The following is an 18,757-nucleotide window of genomic DNA, read 5'->3' as shown; positions in this document are numbered from 1 at the left end:
CAATAGCAACAAAGAAATGGCTACTTGGTCCCAGGTTTACTGTGATCAGCACACACAAAAACAATGGCCTGAATTCAGAAACATGGAATATTTACCTTTCCTGAGGGACTGTCGAAGGCCTGGATCAAGCACAATTGAATTCTGCTCTCTGCCATCAAGTACATCCACATGATCATGAGGTTGTCCTTCTTCCTATAAAAAATTAGATATAAGGTTATGGTCCAAATATTACAGATTATTTGATTAGGAGTGATTACCATGTGCTGGGTCCATCAAAAGGTTATGCCTTGCACCACATATGTACTGAGGTATAAAGAATATCCCCTAAAAAAACTTCGTAATTTGGGAACAAATAATAACTTCCACTCAAAAGTATTTCAAGGCTTCAATTGCTTATTCTATCCAGCCAGTAATGTTTTGAAAAATTAAGAATGAATGTAGTCCACCATTTTGTAGTTAAAAGGCTTTATATAGGACAATCACTTGCAATAGCTTCCCTTCCTTGACATCGGGTGGGGAAGGATTCTTGCAGTATTGCATTACTAACAGTTCAAAAAGAATTACACATCCAGAGTGAGAAAGGTGAAAGATATTAATCAGGTAGGCATAAAAAATGGATTGCATTGGAGAGAAATGGAAGAAAAAAAGAACCTGCATCTTAACTGAACATCACAGGGAGCAAAGGAAGATGACTGTATATAGAAATGCCAAATAATTTCCAGATTTTGGAAGTTTCTGGATCATAGAATGACTTTAGAATGCCTAACTACAAGTGTGTGAACTGGAAAACAGTGTTAGGTAGACATGTAAAAATGAAAGAAATGCCTCCAAACAAATATTGAATAAGTTTCCATTATAAGTAAACTGGGAATGTTGAGGACTCCAAGAATAATTCCCAAAACCCGAGAATCACCTCTGTTTCCTAAATTATTTTGTGTTCTTTCATTATCCTTGAAAGTCTACTGGCTCATGAGGTCAGAAGGTTAAGGCATCAAGGTGAATGCCAAGACTGAAGTCCATAATCTCAGTTGAGGAACGATATTATTGCCATTGAGGGAATGGAACACAGGTTCACCAGATTTCTTCTAGCGTTTCTAGTATTTGAGGGTGGCACGGTGGCCCAGTGGTTAGCACTGCTGCCTCACAGTGCCAGAGACGCGGGTTCAATTCCCGCATCGGGCAACTGCCTGTGTGGAGTTTGCACATTCTCTCCGTGTCTGCGTGGGTTTCCTCCGGGTGTTCCGGTTTCTTCCCACAGTCCAAAGGTGTGCAGGTTAGGTGAATTGGCCGCGCTAAATTGCCCATAGTGTTAGGTGAAGGGATAAATGTAGGGGAATGGGTTTGGGTGGGTTGCTCTTCGGAGGGTCGGTGTGGACTTGTTGGGCTGAAGGGCCTGTTTCCACACTGTAAGTAATTTAATCTAAATATCTATTTCTACGGTTTCAAAGAAGAAACATTGATCCAACTGAAAGTTGCAAAATACTTTAAAGGACAGACAGGGTAGATGTTTCCCTTGGTTGGGCAGTCTAGTACCAGGGGCACAATTTAAGAATCAGAGGGAATGACATTTAGGATCATAAGATAATAGGGTCTGTTTCCATTCTCTTCAGTCCAACTAATCCACACCTATCATGTTCCCAAACTAAACTAGCCCCTCTTGCCTGTGTTTGGCCCATATCACTCCAAATCTTTCCTAATCATGTACTTATCCATATGTACATTAAATGTTATAACTGTAGCTCTACCACTACCCCTGGAAGTTCATTCCACATATGAACCACCTTATCTTCTCAATGGTCCAAGAATCTGAATCCTTGTAAATTGCACCATTTCATCACCTGTTGACTTTTTTGCCCTATCTTTTTATTCTTACTCTCACCAGAACATAGCACCGGGTGTAAACCAGAGATTACTACATTTGAGGTTCTGCTTTTAACCTTCAACAAACCTCCTATATTCATTCTACAAAGCCTTAACTTTTTGCCTAACTACTTCATTTTATTTACTCAGAGGGTTGTGAATATTTGGAATTCTCTACCACAGAGGGCTGTGGAAGCTCAGTTGGTAAGTATATTTAAAGTGGTTGATAATCTTTTGATTATCAATGGCATTTAAGGTTATGGGGATAATGCTGAAAAAGGTGTTGAATTGCTTGATCAGCCACAATAGTGCTGAAAGGCAGAACTGGTTTAAAGGTTTGAATGGCCTACTCCTATTCCCATGTTTCTATGACACTCCAGTGTTGTGTGTCAGAAACTGCTGCATTGCTGGTAAAAAGCTGTAGGTTTTCATGGAGGAGTACATGAAATGGATCTATTGACCATTCTTTATCCTTACCTTTCTCATTTTAATTTAATTCAGTATAAGGCAGAAGACTACATACAGGCTATTTTTGAGAAGTATGTTCAGCTTTTCCTGAACTCTCACACAGAAAGGAAAGACCCAGCCATATTGATGAAACAGAGATAAGTCACAAGATTGAGTTCCTAACAGAGGATTGAGTCATAATCAAAGACTGGAAAACATATGTACTTTCTTTTTAAGACTGGAAGTACCTATGAGGAACATACAAGGGATGTTTCCTGAGGATACAGAGGTTGGGAAATAATGTGGTATGGAAGTGGTACATTTGGAAGACTTCAAAATGTAATCTTGACAATACAATGATTATCTAATAACTTAAACCCAGTGCCCATGTTATCATGTTGACATTTGAATATTGCTGTGTTTAGATCAGAGTGGTGCTGGGAAAGCACAGCAGGTCAGGCAGCATCCGAGGAACAGGAAAATCGACGTTTCGGGCAAAAGCCCTTCATCTTGAATATTACATCCAGTGTTGCATTAAGGAATATTGCGCAAAGACACATTCTGCCTAACGCCTTCCTGTATTTCAAACTAGTTGGTTCCCCACTACTTAAAATGACTTTACCTTTGGAAAATTTATATATGCTTGCTAGAATACTGATCAATTCAAACCCTGTCCTTAACATCAAAATAATTAGGCTGATTGGATGACCAGTATCTGGTGACTTTGTCAGCACAGGTGAAATGAAAGATTCATTTAGGATAAATAAACAGAATCAAAAAGAGGATGTGCTTTCTCTTCAGTATATAAAAAACACCAAGAGTTCTGATAAGTGAATGAATAAGTTAAATTGTAGTGTTTACAACAATTCTGTGTTGATCAGATGCTATCTTAAAAGGGAAAGTGAGAATTGCAGATGCTGGAGATCAGAGTCAAACAGCGTAGTGCTGGAAAAGTATTGCCGGTCAGACGGCATTCTCTAACTCTTTGAGCTTATGCTTGAAACGTCGACTCTCCTGCTCCTCAGATGCTGCCTGACCAGTTGTGCTTTTCCAGCTACCTTAACAAAAACCAGCATCCATTGGTAAATTTGGTGCATTGTACATTTTTGTAAAAATCAGACGTTTCTGGCCATTGAACACAAAGTCATACAGAATTAATTACAATACCAAAAGGGAAATTGCTTCGACAAAGAAAACAAACTATTTCTGTAAGCACGTGGTAACTGATCAATGTCTGCCAGAAAAACAGTGGAGTTGAGTAAGCGCTGAGCATAATTTCGATATAGGAATTCCCAGCCAAAATAGTTTAATAATACTCCAGGAAATAGGAAGTAAAAGTAAAAGGTCACAAATCAGCAATAAAGTGCGAATGTTATATTTAACTTCTGACTGATATCGGCAAAAGCATTTAAACCAATACAATTTGTATTTATGCAAAGTACTGCATTACTTGGCAATCTGAAACAAACACATTGTTATATATAAATAAGGCTGCAAACAAAATACAAATTGTGAGAAGGCTAGAGAAACTCAGCAGGTCTGGTAGCATCGGTGAAGAGAAAAACAGAGTCAATAGATTCATAGGGATGTACAGCACAGAAAGAGACCCTTCAGTCCAACTTGTCCAACTTTATAGCTTTCTTCTCTCACCCTAAACCTACGCCCTCACAAGGAATTAAGGGCTACGGGGAGAATGCGGATAAATGGAGTTGAAACGCCCATCAGCCATGATTAAATGGCGGAGTGGACTCGATGAGCCGAATGGCTTACTTCCGCTCCTATGTCTTATGGTCTTATGCTCACCAGATATCCTAACCTAACCTAACCCCATTTGCCAGCACTTGGCCCATATCTCTCCAAACCCTTCCTATTCATATAACCATCCAGATGCCTTTTAAGTGCTGTAATTGTACCCACCTCCACTACTTCCTCTGGCAACTCATTCCATACACGCACCACCCTCTGCTTGAAAACGTTGCCCCCTTAGGTTCCTTTTAAATCTTTCCCCTTTCACCCTAAATCTATGCATTCTAGTTCTTAACTGCTCCACCCAGGCGAAAGACCTTGTCTATTTACCCTATCTATGCCCCCCATGATTTTATAAACCCCTATAAGGTCACCTCCTGGCCTCTGATGCTCCAGGGAAAACAGCCCCAGCCTGTTCTGCCTCTCCCCATAGCTCAAATCCTCCAACCCTGACAACATCTCTGTAAATCTTTTCTGAACCCTCTCAAGTTTCACAACATCCTCTCATAGAGTCACAGAGATGTACAGCATGGAAACAGACCCTTCCGTCCAACTCATCCATGCAGATATCCCAACCCAATCCAGTCCCACCTGCCAACAACCAGCCCTTATCCTTCCAAACCCTTCCTATTCGTATACCCATCCAGGTGCCTTTTAAATGTTGCAATTGTACCAGCCTCCACCACTTCCTCTGGCAGCTCATTCCATACACGTACCACCCTTGCTTGACAAAGTTGCCCCTTAGGTCTCTTTTATATCTTTCCCCTCTCACCCTAAACCTATGCCCTCTAGTTCCGGAGTCACCCTCCACAGGAAAAAGACTTTGTCTATTTATCGAATCCATGCCTCTCATGATTTTGTACACCTCTATAAGGTCACCCCTCAGCCTCCGACACTCCAGGGAAAACAGCCCCAGCCTATTCATCTTCTCCCTATAGCTCAAATCCTCCAACCCTGGCAACATCCTTGTAAATCTTTTCTGAACCCTTTCAAGTTTCACAACATCTCTCCCATAGGAGGGAGACCAGAATTGCACGCAATATTCCAACAGTGGCCTAACCAATGTCCTGTACAGCCGCAACACGACCTCGCAACCCCTGTACTCAATACTCTGACCAATAAAGGAAAGCATACCAAATGCCTTCTTCACTATCCTATCTACCTGTGACTCCACTTTCAAGGAGCTATGAACGTGCACTCCAAGGTCTCTTTGTTCAGCAACACTCCCCAGGACCTTACCATTAAGTGTATAAGTCCTGCTAAGATTTGCTTTCCCAAAATGCAGCACCTCGCATTTATCTAATTAAACTCCATCTGCCACTTCTCAACCCACTGGCCCATCTGAACATGATCCGTTATAATCTGAGGTAACCTTCTTCACTTTCCACTGCATCTCTAAGTTTGGTGTCATCTGCAAACTTACTAACTATACCTCTTATGCTCACATTCAAATCATTTATATAAATGATGAAAGTAGTGGACCCAGCACCAATCCTTGTGGTACACTGGTCACAGGCCTCCGGTCTGAAAAACAACCCTCCACCACCACCCTCTGTCTTCTACCTTTGAGCCAGTTCTGTATCCAAATGGCTAGTTCTCCCTGTATTCCATGAGATCTAATCTTGCTAACCAGTCTCCCCTGTGGAACCTTGTCAAATGAGGTCCACATAGATCACATCCACCGTTCTGCTCTCATCAATCCTCTTTGTTACTTGTTCAAAGGAAGAAAACCAGATTGCATGCAATATTCCAAAAGTGACCAAGCCAATATCCTGTACAACTGCAACATGACCTCCCAACTCCTGTACTCAATACTCTGACCAATAAAGGAAAGCATACCAAACGCCTTCTTCACTATCCTATCTACCTGCGAATCTACTTTCAAGGAGTTATGAACCTGCACTCCAAGGTCTCTTTGTTCAGCAATACTCCCTAGGACCTTACCATTAAGTGAATAAGTCCTGCTAAGATTTGCTGTTTCAAACAACAGCACCTCACATCTTTCTAAATTAAACTCTATCTGCCACTCCTCAGCTCATTGGCCCATCTGATCAAGATCCTGTTGTAATCTGAGGTAACCTTCTTTGCAGTCCACTACACCTCCAAATTTGGTGTCATCTGCAAACTTGCTAATTATACCTCCTATGTTCACATCCAAATGTTCACATCATTATATAAATGATGAAAAGTAGTGGACCCAGCTCCGATCCTTGTGGTACTCAACTGGTCACAGGCCTCTGGTCTGAAAAACAACCCTCCACCGGCACCACCTTCTGTCTTCTACCTTCGAGCCAGTTCTGTATCCAACTGGCTACTTCCCTCTGTATTCCATGAGATCTAACCTTGCTAACCAGTCTACTATGAGGAACCTTGTCGAACACCGAACTGAAGTCCATATAGATCATGTCCACCACTCTGCCCTCATCAATCCTCTTCATTACTTCTTCAAAAAACTCCATCATGTCCGTGCAACATGATTTCCCATGCACAAAGCCATGTTGACTATCCCTAATCAGTCCTTGCCTTCCGAAATGCAGGTAAATCCTGTCCCTCAGGATTCCTTCCAACAACTTGCCCACCACCAACATCAGGCTGACTGGTCTATAGTTTCCTGGCTTTTCCATACCAGCTTTCTTTAATAGTGGCAGGAACTTAGCCAACCTCCAGTCTTCCAGCACCTCACCTGTGACTTTCGATGACACAAATATATCAACAAGGGGCCCAGCAATCACTTCCCTAGCTTCCCACAGAGTTCTGGGATACACCTGATCAGGTCCTGGTGATTTATCCACTTTTATGCGTTTTAAGACATCCAGCACCTTGTTCTCTGTAATATGGAGATTATTCAAGATGTCACCATCTATTTCCCCACATTCTATATCTTCCATGTCCTTCTCCACAGTAAACACTGATGCAAGATACTCGTTTAGCATCTTCCCCATCTCCTGTGGCTCCACAATTGGGTTCCTTGCTGATCTTTGAGGGGCCCTATTCTCTCCCTAGTTGCCCTTTTGTCCTTAATATATTTATAAAATCCCTTTGGATTCTCCTTAACCCTATTTGCCAAAGCTATCTCATGTCCTGTTTTTGCCCTCCTGATTTCCCTCTTATGTATATTCCTACTGCTTATACTCTAAGGATTCACTGGATCTCTGCTGTCTATACCTGACATATGTATCCTTCTTTATCTTAACCAAAATCTCAACTTCTCTAGTCATCCAGCATTCCCTACATCTATCAGCCTTGCCTTTCAAACTAACAGGAATATACTGTCTCTGGATTCTCATAATCTCATTTTTGAAGGCTTCCCATTTTCCAACTGTCCGTTTGCCTGCAAACACCTACCCCCAATCAACTTTTGAAAGTTCTTGCCTAATCCTATCAAAATTGGCCTTCTTTCAATTTAGAACTTCAACTTTTAAATCCAGTCTATCCTTTTCGAACTATTTTAGAACTAATAGAAGTATGGTCGCTGGCCCCAAAGTGCTCTCCCACTGACATCTTAGTCACCTGCCCTGTCTTATTTCCCAAGAGTTTTGCAGCTTCTTGCGTAGGTACAACCACGTAGTGAATCAGAAAATTTTCTTGTACGCACTTAACAAATTCCTCTCCATCTAAACCCTGAAGACTATGGCAGTCCCAGTTTATGTGTGGAAAGTTAAAATCCTCTACCATAACCAACCTATTATTCTTACAAATAACTGAGATCTCCTTACAAACTTGTTTCTCAATTTCTATTGAGACTATTGGGGGTTCTATAATACAATCCCAGTAAGGTGATCATCCCATTTCCTATTTCTCAGTTCCACCCAAATAACTTCCCTGGATGTATCCCCGGAAAAACCCTCCCTATGTACAGCCTTAATGCTATCTCTTATTAGAAACGCTTTCTCTTGACCCCTTTCTAGCCCTCCTATCGCATTTGTATCCTGGACTATTAAGCTGCCAGTCCTGTCCATCCCTGAGCCATGTTTCTGTAATTGCTATGATATCCCAGTCCCATGTTCCTAACCATGCCCTGAGTTCATCTGCGTTCCCTGTTAGGCCTCTTGCATGGAAATAAATTTAGTTTAATTTATCAGTCCTACCTTGTTTTCTGCTTTGTTCCTGCCTGCCCTGAGTATTTGATTCGCTCCCGTTCCCAACTGTACCAGTCTCAAATTGATCTCTTTCCTCACTACCTCCCTGGGTTCCTCCCCTCCCCCCACCACTTACTAGTTTAAATCCTCCCCGGCAGCTCTAGCAAATCTCCCTGCTGGTATGTTAGTCAACGTGTTGGAACTCTGTACCAGACACAAAGTTTCTCTCCGCAGATGCTGCCAGACCTGCTGAGTTTCTCCAGCCGTCTCACGATTTGTATTTAGTTTGCAGCCTTATTCACTTAAAACGTCAGTGCTCTAAATACAGCAGAGCATTCAGCACTGAGCAGCAGATGAGAGTGGAGATAGAAAATGGTAAAACGACAGATGGACAGGGGAAGCGAGAATGTGGATTTAAGGTAGTTCCAAATAACTGGACTGGAGTTACGACGGACAATGAATGGGGGAGGGAGAGAGTCCAAGAGGATAAACTGCAATCCAAAGTCAGAGGAGAGTCACACAAAGCTGGAAGTGATCGTTCAGGCAACTGGAGACTGAGGGAATTGAGAATGAAGGGAACTGGGAAATAATGACATTGATATGAATGACTTGAATAAGAAGCTCATGAAATAAATAGCAACGTGAAAAGAACAGCTGATTGATTGGAATCAGAAGCTGGTGGTTAATGGCTGATTTTTTGGACTGAAGGAAAAGTCATTGCAGAGTTCCCCAGGATGGGTTTAGGACTTCTGCTCTTGTTGTTGCACATTAATGACATGGAGCTTGGTATATAGGGAAAACTTGGAATTATTGTGAACCATGCAGAACTTCAAAGGAATATGGATAGGTCGGTGCAAAAGCAGATAAAATTCAATTAGGAGAAATGTGAAGTGTTTTTTTTTATTCATTCACATGGATGAGGACAGTGCTGTCTAGGCCACCATTTATTGCCCATCCCAGAGGGCAATTAAGAGTCAATCACATTACAGTAGGGTGTGGAGTCACAAATAGGCTAGATCAGGTAAGGCTGGCAATTTTCTTCCCTAAAGGACATTAGTGAATGAGATGAATGTTTCCAACAATCATAAACAGATTGATGCTCATCATTAGACTCTTAATTCCAGATGGTGGGATTTGAACCCAGTATCCCACATTACATGGGTCTCTGGATTAACAGTCCAGTGATAATACCACTTGGTCATCACTTCCCACTAATCTTATTACGGAGAAGGGAGAGAGACACTGCAAAATAGAAGGCATAATTCTAAAAGGGGTGCATGAGCAAGAGGATCTGGATATATTGGGCATAAATCATTGAAGATCACAGAACAGAGAGATATGAGGAATATACAGTACATACATAAAGGATAGTGACTTCAACCTGATTTGGAGTGATATTTCCACTCCTTCAATATTGCTGGGTCAAAGACCTGGAACTCCCTTTCTAACAGCACTGAGGGTGCACCTTTATTTCAACTGCAGCAATTCAAGACAGTTCACCAGTATCTTCCCCAGGGCCAACAGGGATGGACTTATGCAGTGACGCCTACATCCCATGAACAAATTTGTTTAAAAAGAAACAAGGAAGTTAAGATCAACTTGTAGAAAACACTGGTTCAGCTTCAACTGGAGTCAGTTTTGCACACCACACTCTAGGACAGACAGGAAGATATTGAAGAACATCAGCAAAGATTCATGAGAATGGGGGAGCATGGAACTTCAGTTTCATGGAGAGATTAGAGAATTTAGGAACTATTTTCCTTTGGGAAGTGACAGCTCAGAGGCGATGTGATCGAGCTATTCAAAATCACGAGAGATCCAAAAATAGCCCCAACCCTATTCAGCCTCTCCCTATAACTCAAACCCTTGTAAATCTTTTCTGAACCCTTTCAGGTTTCACAACATCTTTCCGATAGGAAGGAGACCAGAATTGCATGCAATATTCCAACAGTGGCTTAACCAATGTCCTGTACAGCCGCAACATGACCTTCCAACTCCTATACGCAATGCTCTGTTCAAAAAAGGAAAGTATACTAAACGCCTTCTTCACTATCCTATCTGCCTGCAAGTCTATTTTCAAGGAGCTATGAACCTGCACTCCAAGGTCACCTTGTTCAGCAACGCTACACAGGACCTTGCCATTAAGTGTAAGTCCTGCTCTGATTTGCTTTTCCAAAATGCAGCACCAAACTCCATCTACCACTCCTCAGCCCATTGGCCCATCTGATCCTCTATTTCTGATGAAGGGCTTTTGCCTGAAATGTCAATTTTCCTGCTCCTTGGATGCTGCCTGACCTGCTGTGCTTTTCCAGCACCACACTGATCTAAACTCCCATCTCATCAAGATCCCACTGTAATCTGAGGTAATCTTCTTCACAGTCCACTACACCTCCAATTTTGGGGTGACCTTATGGAGGTTTATAAAATCATGAGGGGCATGGATAGGATTAATAGACAAGGTCATTTCCCTGGGGTGGGGAAGTCCAGAACTAGAGGGCATAGGTTCAGGGTGAGAGGGGAAGATATAAAAGGGACCGAAGGGACAATCTTTTCATGCACAGGGTGGTGCGTGTATGGAATGAGCTGCCAGAGGAAGTGGTGGAGGCAGGTACAATTACAGCATTTAAAAGGCATCTGGATGGGTATATGTGGGAAAAGATCTGCTAACCCACGATAGGCCCACAAAAATGGCCAAACTGTACCAAAAACACCCAGAATTCCCAAGCAGGCTCACAAGCCAAATCAGACAGCCCACGCAACAAGAGAATACACTTTAAGCTCATTAAGAATGACAGAGCACCACAGATATCTCAAAGCCCCAAGGTCAGTTTCACAACTCAGCAATACCAAAGTCACACAAAGAGCAGGTCAGACAGAGAGGCAGCAGCAAAGGACATGCTCCAGGAGCAGGACAATGAAAGCACCTCACCACTTCAGAGGAGACATTAACACCTACCTGTGAAGAGGAATGAAACCATCTGTACTACCAGGATGTTGCATTGTGCATTGTGTGAAAGAACAGGACATTCATCTGATAACTGTTTTCCAATTAGCATCCTTGTAACTAGATTACTCCATTTCCAGACACATTGTAGTTTCCCATTTCTTAAACAGCCTTGTGCAGCACTATTATAAAATTGGTCTCATCCTCAGCTGTGGGAAGAGAAATCTGATCTACAGACTGTCAGTTCTGTGTCAGCCTAGTCAATTTCTCTTCCAGCCATATAGCTTGCAATAAACTGTTAGTCAATTTCACTTCAAGCTGTGTTTTGTGATCTCTAACCTATTGGGCAAATTTTTCTGACAGTATATGAATAGGAAGGGTTTAGCGGGATATGGGCTAAGTGCTGGCATATGGGACTAGATTAGTTCAGGATATCTGGTCGGCATGGACGAGTCAGACTGAAGGGTCTGTTTCTGTGCTGTACATCTCTATGACTCTATCTGACAGTGACATAAGGAAAAACTGCTCCCATTGGTGGAAGATTTGATGATTAATAGGCAGAAGTTTTAGATACGAGCTGGAAATGTGTTGCTGGAAAAGCGCAGCAGGTCAGGCAGCATCCAGGGAACAGGAGAATCGACGTTTCGGGCATAAGCCCTTCTGCAGGAATGGGGAAAGTTTGTCCAGCAGGCTAAGATAAAAGGTAGGCAGGAGGGACTTGGGGGAGGGGTGTCAGAAATGTGATAGGTGGAAAGAGGTCAAGGTGAGGGTGATAGGTCAGACTGGGGTGGGGGCGGAGAGGTTGGGAAGAAGATCTCAGGATGGAAGGCGGTGCTGAATTTGATGGATTTGACTGAGACAGGGTGGGGGGAGGGGAAATGAGGAAACTGGTGAAATCCGAGTTCATCCCTTGTGGTTGGAGGGTTCCCTAGCCGGAAGATGAGGCGTTCTTCCTCCAACCGTCGTTTTGTTGTGGTCTGACGATGGAGGAGTCCAAAGACCTGCATATCCTTGGTGGAGTGGGAGGGGGAATTGAAATGTTGAGCTACAGGGTGGTTGGGTTGGTTGGTCCGGGTGTCCCAGAGGTGTTCTCTGAAATGCTCCGCAAGTAGCCGGCCTGTCTTAGATAATTGGCACAAGTAGTAATGACAAGAAAAAATATTTTTCACACAGTGGCTGGTTAGAGTCTGGAATGCACTGTCCTGGAGTATAGTGAAGGCAGCGACAATCAAGGATGTCAAAAGTGAGTGAGATTGTTGTGTCTTAAGGAATATGCAGAGCTCCTGGGTGAAAATGGGGAAGTGGCATTGGGTAAATTACAGATCAGTTCAATCACGACCAGACAAGCCTGGTTCCAAACCTAACCAGAAGATAATCCATACACCTAAGCTTAATTCTCATGCTTGACTCCCAAAGTGAACCCCATAACCAAGAATTCCTGGTCTGAAACATGATCCTTTAAAACTAACACCTCAACCTCACACAGAGACAGACAATAGCGATTCCGCCTGCAGAAACAGAGCAACACTGAGCAACTTGAAAGGCTTCTCAATGGAGGAAATTGTAACCAAACCAGAATCAGTGGTATAGACTGCGGTTGTCATGATTCGGCAGTGGAGGTTTTGGAGAAGAGGAAAGCTAAGTGTTTATCTATCTGAAGATTACTGTTCCTGAGCAAACAGACTGCACTCACCACCAGCTCCTCCGTTGTCTCAGACAATGCCTGGTCCCCGCGATCCGGCCTGTGGTCCAGCTGGTCCGTGTTCCCTTCAGTGACCGGGGCACTGAGCCACCAGCTGAAAACCAGCAGCAGCAGCACATTCAGCAGCAAGCCAGGGCTCCAGTAGGTAAAAGGAGCGACAAACAGGAGGCCAGCCAGTAGCTGTTTCGGAGACATGTCCGCGTTCAGACAACACAAGCTGACGCGGAACCTGCCTCCGTGAAAGAAAAAGCCCTTTGACTATTGGCTGACTCATGGGACATGAACAAAATAAACGCCCCCCTTTCACAAACAAAAAACAAAACGTATCACGGGTGTTCACTGGCGACTTCGTTGAACGTGTGGTGGAAGCAGGTTCAATCAGGAGTGCTCTTAAAGTGAAAGGTAACAGGATTAGAGGGGAGTTGAGAAAACAATTTTCACCCAGAGGGTGATGGAAATCTGGAATGCCCGGTCTGGGAGGGGTACTGAGGTAGGAAATTTCTCAACCTTTAAGCAGTACTTGGGAGGAGCTCTTGAAGGTACGTGAAGGACGTCAAGCCGGTGTTCTTCTCTGACCACTGCCTCCTGCTGGCCGACTGTCACCTACAGGACAAGCAGCGGCTGGTTGACCCCGGGAAACATTGAGCCTGGGCCCGACCCGAAGGCACCAGAGCGGGGAAATGGCTCCAGCGTGGAGCCGGACAGCTACCTCAGCCCTGGGAGGGTCCAGCAGTTTGCCGTCACCACGGGGATGCACACAGCTACCCCAGAGGGGCAAGACCAGCAGCAAAAGGACTGTAAACTGTTAAAATGGGGTTAAAAACTGCCACCATCAATGTGCGTAGCATCAAATCGGCTACGTGATGTGTTTCTACGATGGCCTTCCTGGCCAACATTAAAGCCGACATCCTGTTCCTGCAGGAGTGTGGGATACCGCACCTCAGCAGCTACAGGAGATGGTCGAGCTTGTGGGCCCATGGGCTGTCAGTTTGGTCAGGGGGCAACGATAGCCGCGCCTCTGGCCTGGGTATCCTGTTGAGAGGAGGCAACTTCACCATCTCCGAGGTTAAGGAGGGGGTGGGCGGGCGCCTACTCGTCGCCGACGTCATGTACAGGAATGCTCCCCTGAGACTGATTAATGTGTACGCCCCAGTGGGTAAGAGTGAACGGTTGGCCGTCCTGCAGCAGCTTCCACTGTTGCTGGCTACGTCCAGGCCGGTCATTCTGGCCGGAGACTTCAACTGTATCATTGATGCAGATGGACGATCCGGCAGGGGGGTCAGTAAACAGCTGTTGACCCCGGGAAACATTGAGGAGCTCAAGAGGGACTGCGCAGGTTGGGGAACCATGAAGCCCCCCTTTGAGTCCCCAGCGGACTGGTGGGAAACAGTAACAGGGAACATCAAGAGGTTCTTCATCCTCAAAGGTATTCAGGAGGTGAGAGAGAGGCGGGGAAAACTGTCCCAGCTCTAGGAAAGTATACAGAACCTGCTCCTGCTGCAGACGATGGGGGTGGATGTCACGGAGGACCTCAAGGAGGTGAAGGGCCAGCAAGCCTCGCTCTTTGTCTTGGAGGTCTCCAAGATAATCTTCCGGTCCAGGGTCCGCTCGGTGGAGCAGGACGAGACGTGCTCACGTTTCTTCTTCCAGAAGGTGCACAAAGAGAGCTCTGTGCTCAGCAGCCTGAAGGAAGAAGATGGCTCGATAACGTCATCTCAGGCTGACGTCATGAGGATCAGTAAATCCTTCTATGCCAGTCTGTACGACGCGAAGCCGACCGACAGCACGGCCTCCCAGTCGTTCTCCAACCTGCGTAGTCCCTCTTGAGCTCCTCAATGTTTCCCGGAGTCAACAGCTGTTTAATGTCCCCCCCCACCAGATCGTCCATCTGCATCAATGGGTGGGAATCAGATAGCTTCCCAGTCAGATCTGGAGTCAGGCAGGGCTGCCCTCTCTCTCCTGCCTTGTTTGTGTGCTGCATAGAGCCATTTGCCGAGTCCATCAGGAAGGATACGAGCCTGAGAGGGGTGACTATTCCTGGCAGCGGGGGCCTGCAGGTTAAGGCCTCCCTGTACATGGATGACGTCGCCGTTTTCTGCTCGGATCCGCTGTCCGTGCGCAGACTCATGTGCATATGTGACCAGTTCGAACGGGCCTCGGGGGCCAAGGTAAACCGTGGCAAGAGCGAGGCCATGCACTTCGGGAACTGGGCCGACCAATCCTCGATCCCCTTCACCGTCAGGACCGACCACCTGAAGGTGCTGGTTATTTGGTTCGGGGGGCTGGGGCGTGCGCCAAGTCTTGGGAGGAGCGTATCAGCAAAGTGAGGCAGAAACTGGGCAGATGGAAGCTACGGTCGCTCTCCATCGCGGGAAAAAACCTGGTCATCAGGTGTGAGGCACTGTCATTGCTATTATACGTGGCACAGGTCTGGCCTATTCCCAGAACCTGTGCCGCTGCAGTCACCCGGGCCATCTTCCAGTTTATATGGAGGTCAAAGATGGACCGGGTCCAAAGGGACTCACTGTACAAAGATCTGGGCAACGGGGGAAAAAATACACCCAATGCCAACCTGACCCTGATGGCCAGCTTTGTGTATGGCTGCATCAAGCTGTGTGTGGATCCCCGGTACGCAAACACCAAGTGTCACTACGTACTGAGGTTCTACCTGTCCCCGGTGTTGCGAAGGATGGGCCTGGCCCCGCTGCCGCGGAACGCTCCGAGTAGTTGGACCGTTCGTATCACCTGTCCTTCGTGGAGAAGTGTATGAAGAAAAACACCTTTGACCACAAGTCCATCAGGAAGTGGTCAGCACGTAGTGTCCTTGAGACCCTTCGGGAAAAGGAGAGGGTGGATCCTATCGAGCGGTTCCCTGAGCAGACTGTCAAAGCCATTTGGCAGAATGCCTCATCGCCAGAACTTTCCAACAAGCACCAAGACATGGCTTGGCTGGTGGTGAGAAGGGCTCTGCCTGTGAGATCCTTTATGCACGCCCGGACTCTCAGCCGCACCGCACGCTGCCCTCGAAGCGGCTGCGGGGGGGACGAGACTGTCACACACCTCCTTCTGGAATGTGCCTACGCAGAAGAAGTCTGGAGAGGAATGCAGTGGTGTTTGTCGAGGTTCGTCCTGAGCAGCGCCATGACGCGGGGCTTCGTGCACTACGGCCTGTTCCCCGGGACTCACACCGAGACGAACATCAACTGTGCCTGGAGGATCATCAACTCGGTGAAAGACGCTCCCTAGGCGGTCCGAAACCTGTTGATCTTCCAGCTGAAGGAGTTGACCCCGACTGAGTGTTGCAGACTGGCACATTCCAATGTCCAGGACTTCGTGTTGAGGGACACGCTGAAGCTTAGGGAAAGACCAGCGTGTAACGTCTGCCTGCCTAAACACAGGGGGCCCACTCAGTAAGGGGGCTCCGCTGACCCACCCCAGGCAAATATGTGGATAGTAATCGTACAGACCTGTATATATGAATGATTACTCTGTCTCTGTATGCAAAGAAATGGAATGTTTACGTATGTATGGCATGACCAATTGTACAGATCATCAAAATATGTTATGAATAAAGTATATTCTTGAAATAAAAATATACCTGCTGGAGGTGTATGTCAGTACGCTTCTGGGAGATACCATGAGTGAATCCATGAGGAAAGGCATCATCACCCTCATCTACAAGCGGAAAGGCGGAGAGGGACGAAATCAGAAATTGGAGACCAATCTCACTATTAAATGCAGATTACAAAATCTTGGCAAAGGTGACCACTGCCTCCTGCTGGCCAACTGTCGCCTACAGGATGAGCAGCGGGCTGGTAAGGGAACATGGAAGCTGAGCACAAAGCTGTTGACCCCAGGAAACATTGAGGAGCTCAAGAGGGACTACGCAGGTTGGAGAACCATGAAGCCCCTCTTGGAGTCCCCAGCGGACTGGTGGGAAACAGTAAGAGGGAGCATCAAGAGGTTCTTCATCCTCAAAGGTGTTCAGGAGACTAGAAAGAGGCGGGGAAAACTGTCCCAGCTCCAGGAAAGTATGCAGAACCTGCTCCTGCTGCAGATGATGCGGGTCGATGTCACGGAGGACCTCAAGGAGGTGAAGGGCCAGCAAGCCTCGCTCTTTGCCTTGGAGGCCTCCAAGATAATCTTCCGGTCCAGGGTCCGCTCGGTGGAGCAGGACGAGACATGCTCATGTTTCTTCTTCCAGAAGTTGCACAAAGAGAGCTCTGTGCTCAGCAGCCTGAAGGAAGAAGATGGCTCGATAACGTCATCTCAGGCTGACGTCATGAGGATCAGTAAATCCTTCTATGCCAGTCTGTATGACGCGAAGCTGACCGACAGCGGCCTCCCAGTCGTTCCTGTCCTCTATCACGGAGGTCTTAGACGACAGAACATGGGAGAGGCTGGACCAGCCGCTATCTCTGGACGGGCTGACCAAGGCCCTCGAGTCCTTCGAAAAGAATAAAACTCCTGGAAGTGACGGCTTACCGGTTGAGCTCTATTCCGATCTGTTGGACTTGATTGGCCAGGACCTGTTAGAGGTGTATGTCAGTATGCTTCGGGCAGGTATCATGAGTGAATCCATGAGGAAAGGCATCATCACCCTCATCTACAAGCGGAAGGGGGAGAGGGAGAAACTCAAAAATTGGAGACCAATCTCACTGTTGAATGCGGATTACAAAATTCTGTCAAAGGTAATCGCCAACCGAGTCAGGTCTGCTCTGGGGTCGGTGACCAAACCTGTGCTGTGCCGGGCAGGAAGATCACTGAGAGTCTCGCACTCCTCAGGGATACGATCGCCTACGTGCAGGACAGAGAGTTGGACACTTGCCTGATCAGCCTGGACCAGGAGAAAGCCTTTGACAGGATGTCACACACGTATATGAGAGATGTTCTCTCCAAAATGGGCTTTGGGGATGGAATCTGTAATGGGATCAGACTGCTCTACACCAACATTGTCAGTACAGTCTCAATCAACGGGTGGGAATCAGATAGCTTCCCAGTCAGATCTGGAGTCAGGCAGGGCTGCCCCCTCTCTCCTGCCTTGTTTGTGTGCTGCATAGAGCCATTTGCCGAGTCCATCAGGAAGGATACGAGCCTGAGAGGGGTGACTATTTCTGGCAGTGGGGGCCTGCAGGTCAAGGCCTCCCTGTACATGGATGACAGTTTTCTGCTCGGATCCGCTGTCCGTGCACAGACTCATGTGCATTTGTGACCAGTTCGAACGGGCCTCGGGGGCCAAGGTAAACCGAGGCAAGAGCAAAGCCATGCACTTCAGGAACTGGACCGACCATTCCTCGATCCCCTTCACCATCAGGACTGACCACCTGAAGGTGCTGAGTATTTGGTTTGGAGGGGCTGGGGTGTGTGCCATGTCTTGGGAGGAGCGTATCAGCAAAGTGAGGCAGAAACTGGGCAGATGGAAGCTACGGTCGCTCTCCATCGCGGGAAGAAACCTGGTCATCAGGTGTGAGGCACTGTCAGTGTTGTTATATGTGGCACAGGTCTGGCCTATTCCCAGAAGCTATGCCATTGCAGTCACCTGGGCCATATTCCAATTTATATGGAGATCAAAGATGGACCGGGTCCAAATCTAAAAAGATCTGGGCAATGGGGGAAAAAATCACACCAAATGCCACCCTGACCCTGATGGCCAGCTTTGTGTGTGGCTGCATCAGGCTGTGCGTGGATCCCCGGTACGCAAACACCAAGTGTCACTACGTACTGAGGTTCTACCTGTGCCCGGTGTTGCGAAGGATGGGCCTGGCCTCGCTGCCGCGGAACGCTCCGAGTAGTTAGACTGTTCCGTATCACCTGTCCTTCGTGGAGAAGTTTATGAAGAAAAACACCTTTGACCACAAGTCCATCAGGAAGTGGTCAGCACGTAGTGTCCTTGAGACCCTTCGGGAAAAGGAGAGGGCAGATCCTATCGAGCGGTTCCCTGAGCAGACTGTCAAAGCCATTTGGCAGAATGCCTCATCG

The 18,757-nt window shown here is 46.3% G+C and overlaps 1 protein-coding gene across 4 annotated transcripts in view; it reads right to left on the bottom strand.

The window, feature by feature from the left end:
• Window positions 1-13,280, bottom strand: part of LOC122557409 (uncharacterized) — a 74,192-nt gene extending 60,912 nt beyond the window's left edge. For 2 of the 4 annotated variants that reach the window (XM_043705095.2, XM_043705094.2), the window contains exons 1-2: window positions 12,770-13,280; window positions 96-192 (exon numbers count right to left, since the gene is read on the bottom strand). In XM_043705095.2, the coding sequence (XP_043561030.2) occupies window positions 96-192; window positions 12,770-12,973 (301 nt within the window). In that variant the 5' untranslated portion in view covers window positions 12,974-13,280. The remainder of the gene's footprint in view (window positions 1-95; window positions 193-12,769) is intronic. The other 2 variants (XM_043705093.2, XM_043705092.2) reach the window with 2 other exon arrangements.
• Window positions 13,281-18,757: the final 5,477 nt, after the last annotated feature.

The sequence above is a fragment of the Chiloscyllium plagiosum genome, unplaced genomic scaffold, assembly GCF_037043375.1.
Source record: "Chiloscyllium plagiosum isolate Xiang-an unplaced genomic scaffold, Cpla_swu_hap1 HiC_scaffold_11, whole genome shotgun sequence".
NCBI classification, from domain to species: Eukaryota; Metazoa; Chordata; class Chondrichthyes; order Orectolobiformes; family Hemiscylliidae; genus Chiloscyllium; species Chiloscyllium plagiosum.
The sequence above is the reverse complement of the archived record's forward strand: the minus strand, read 5'-3'. Positions and strand labels throughout refer to the sequence as shown.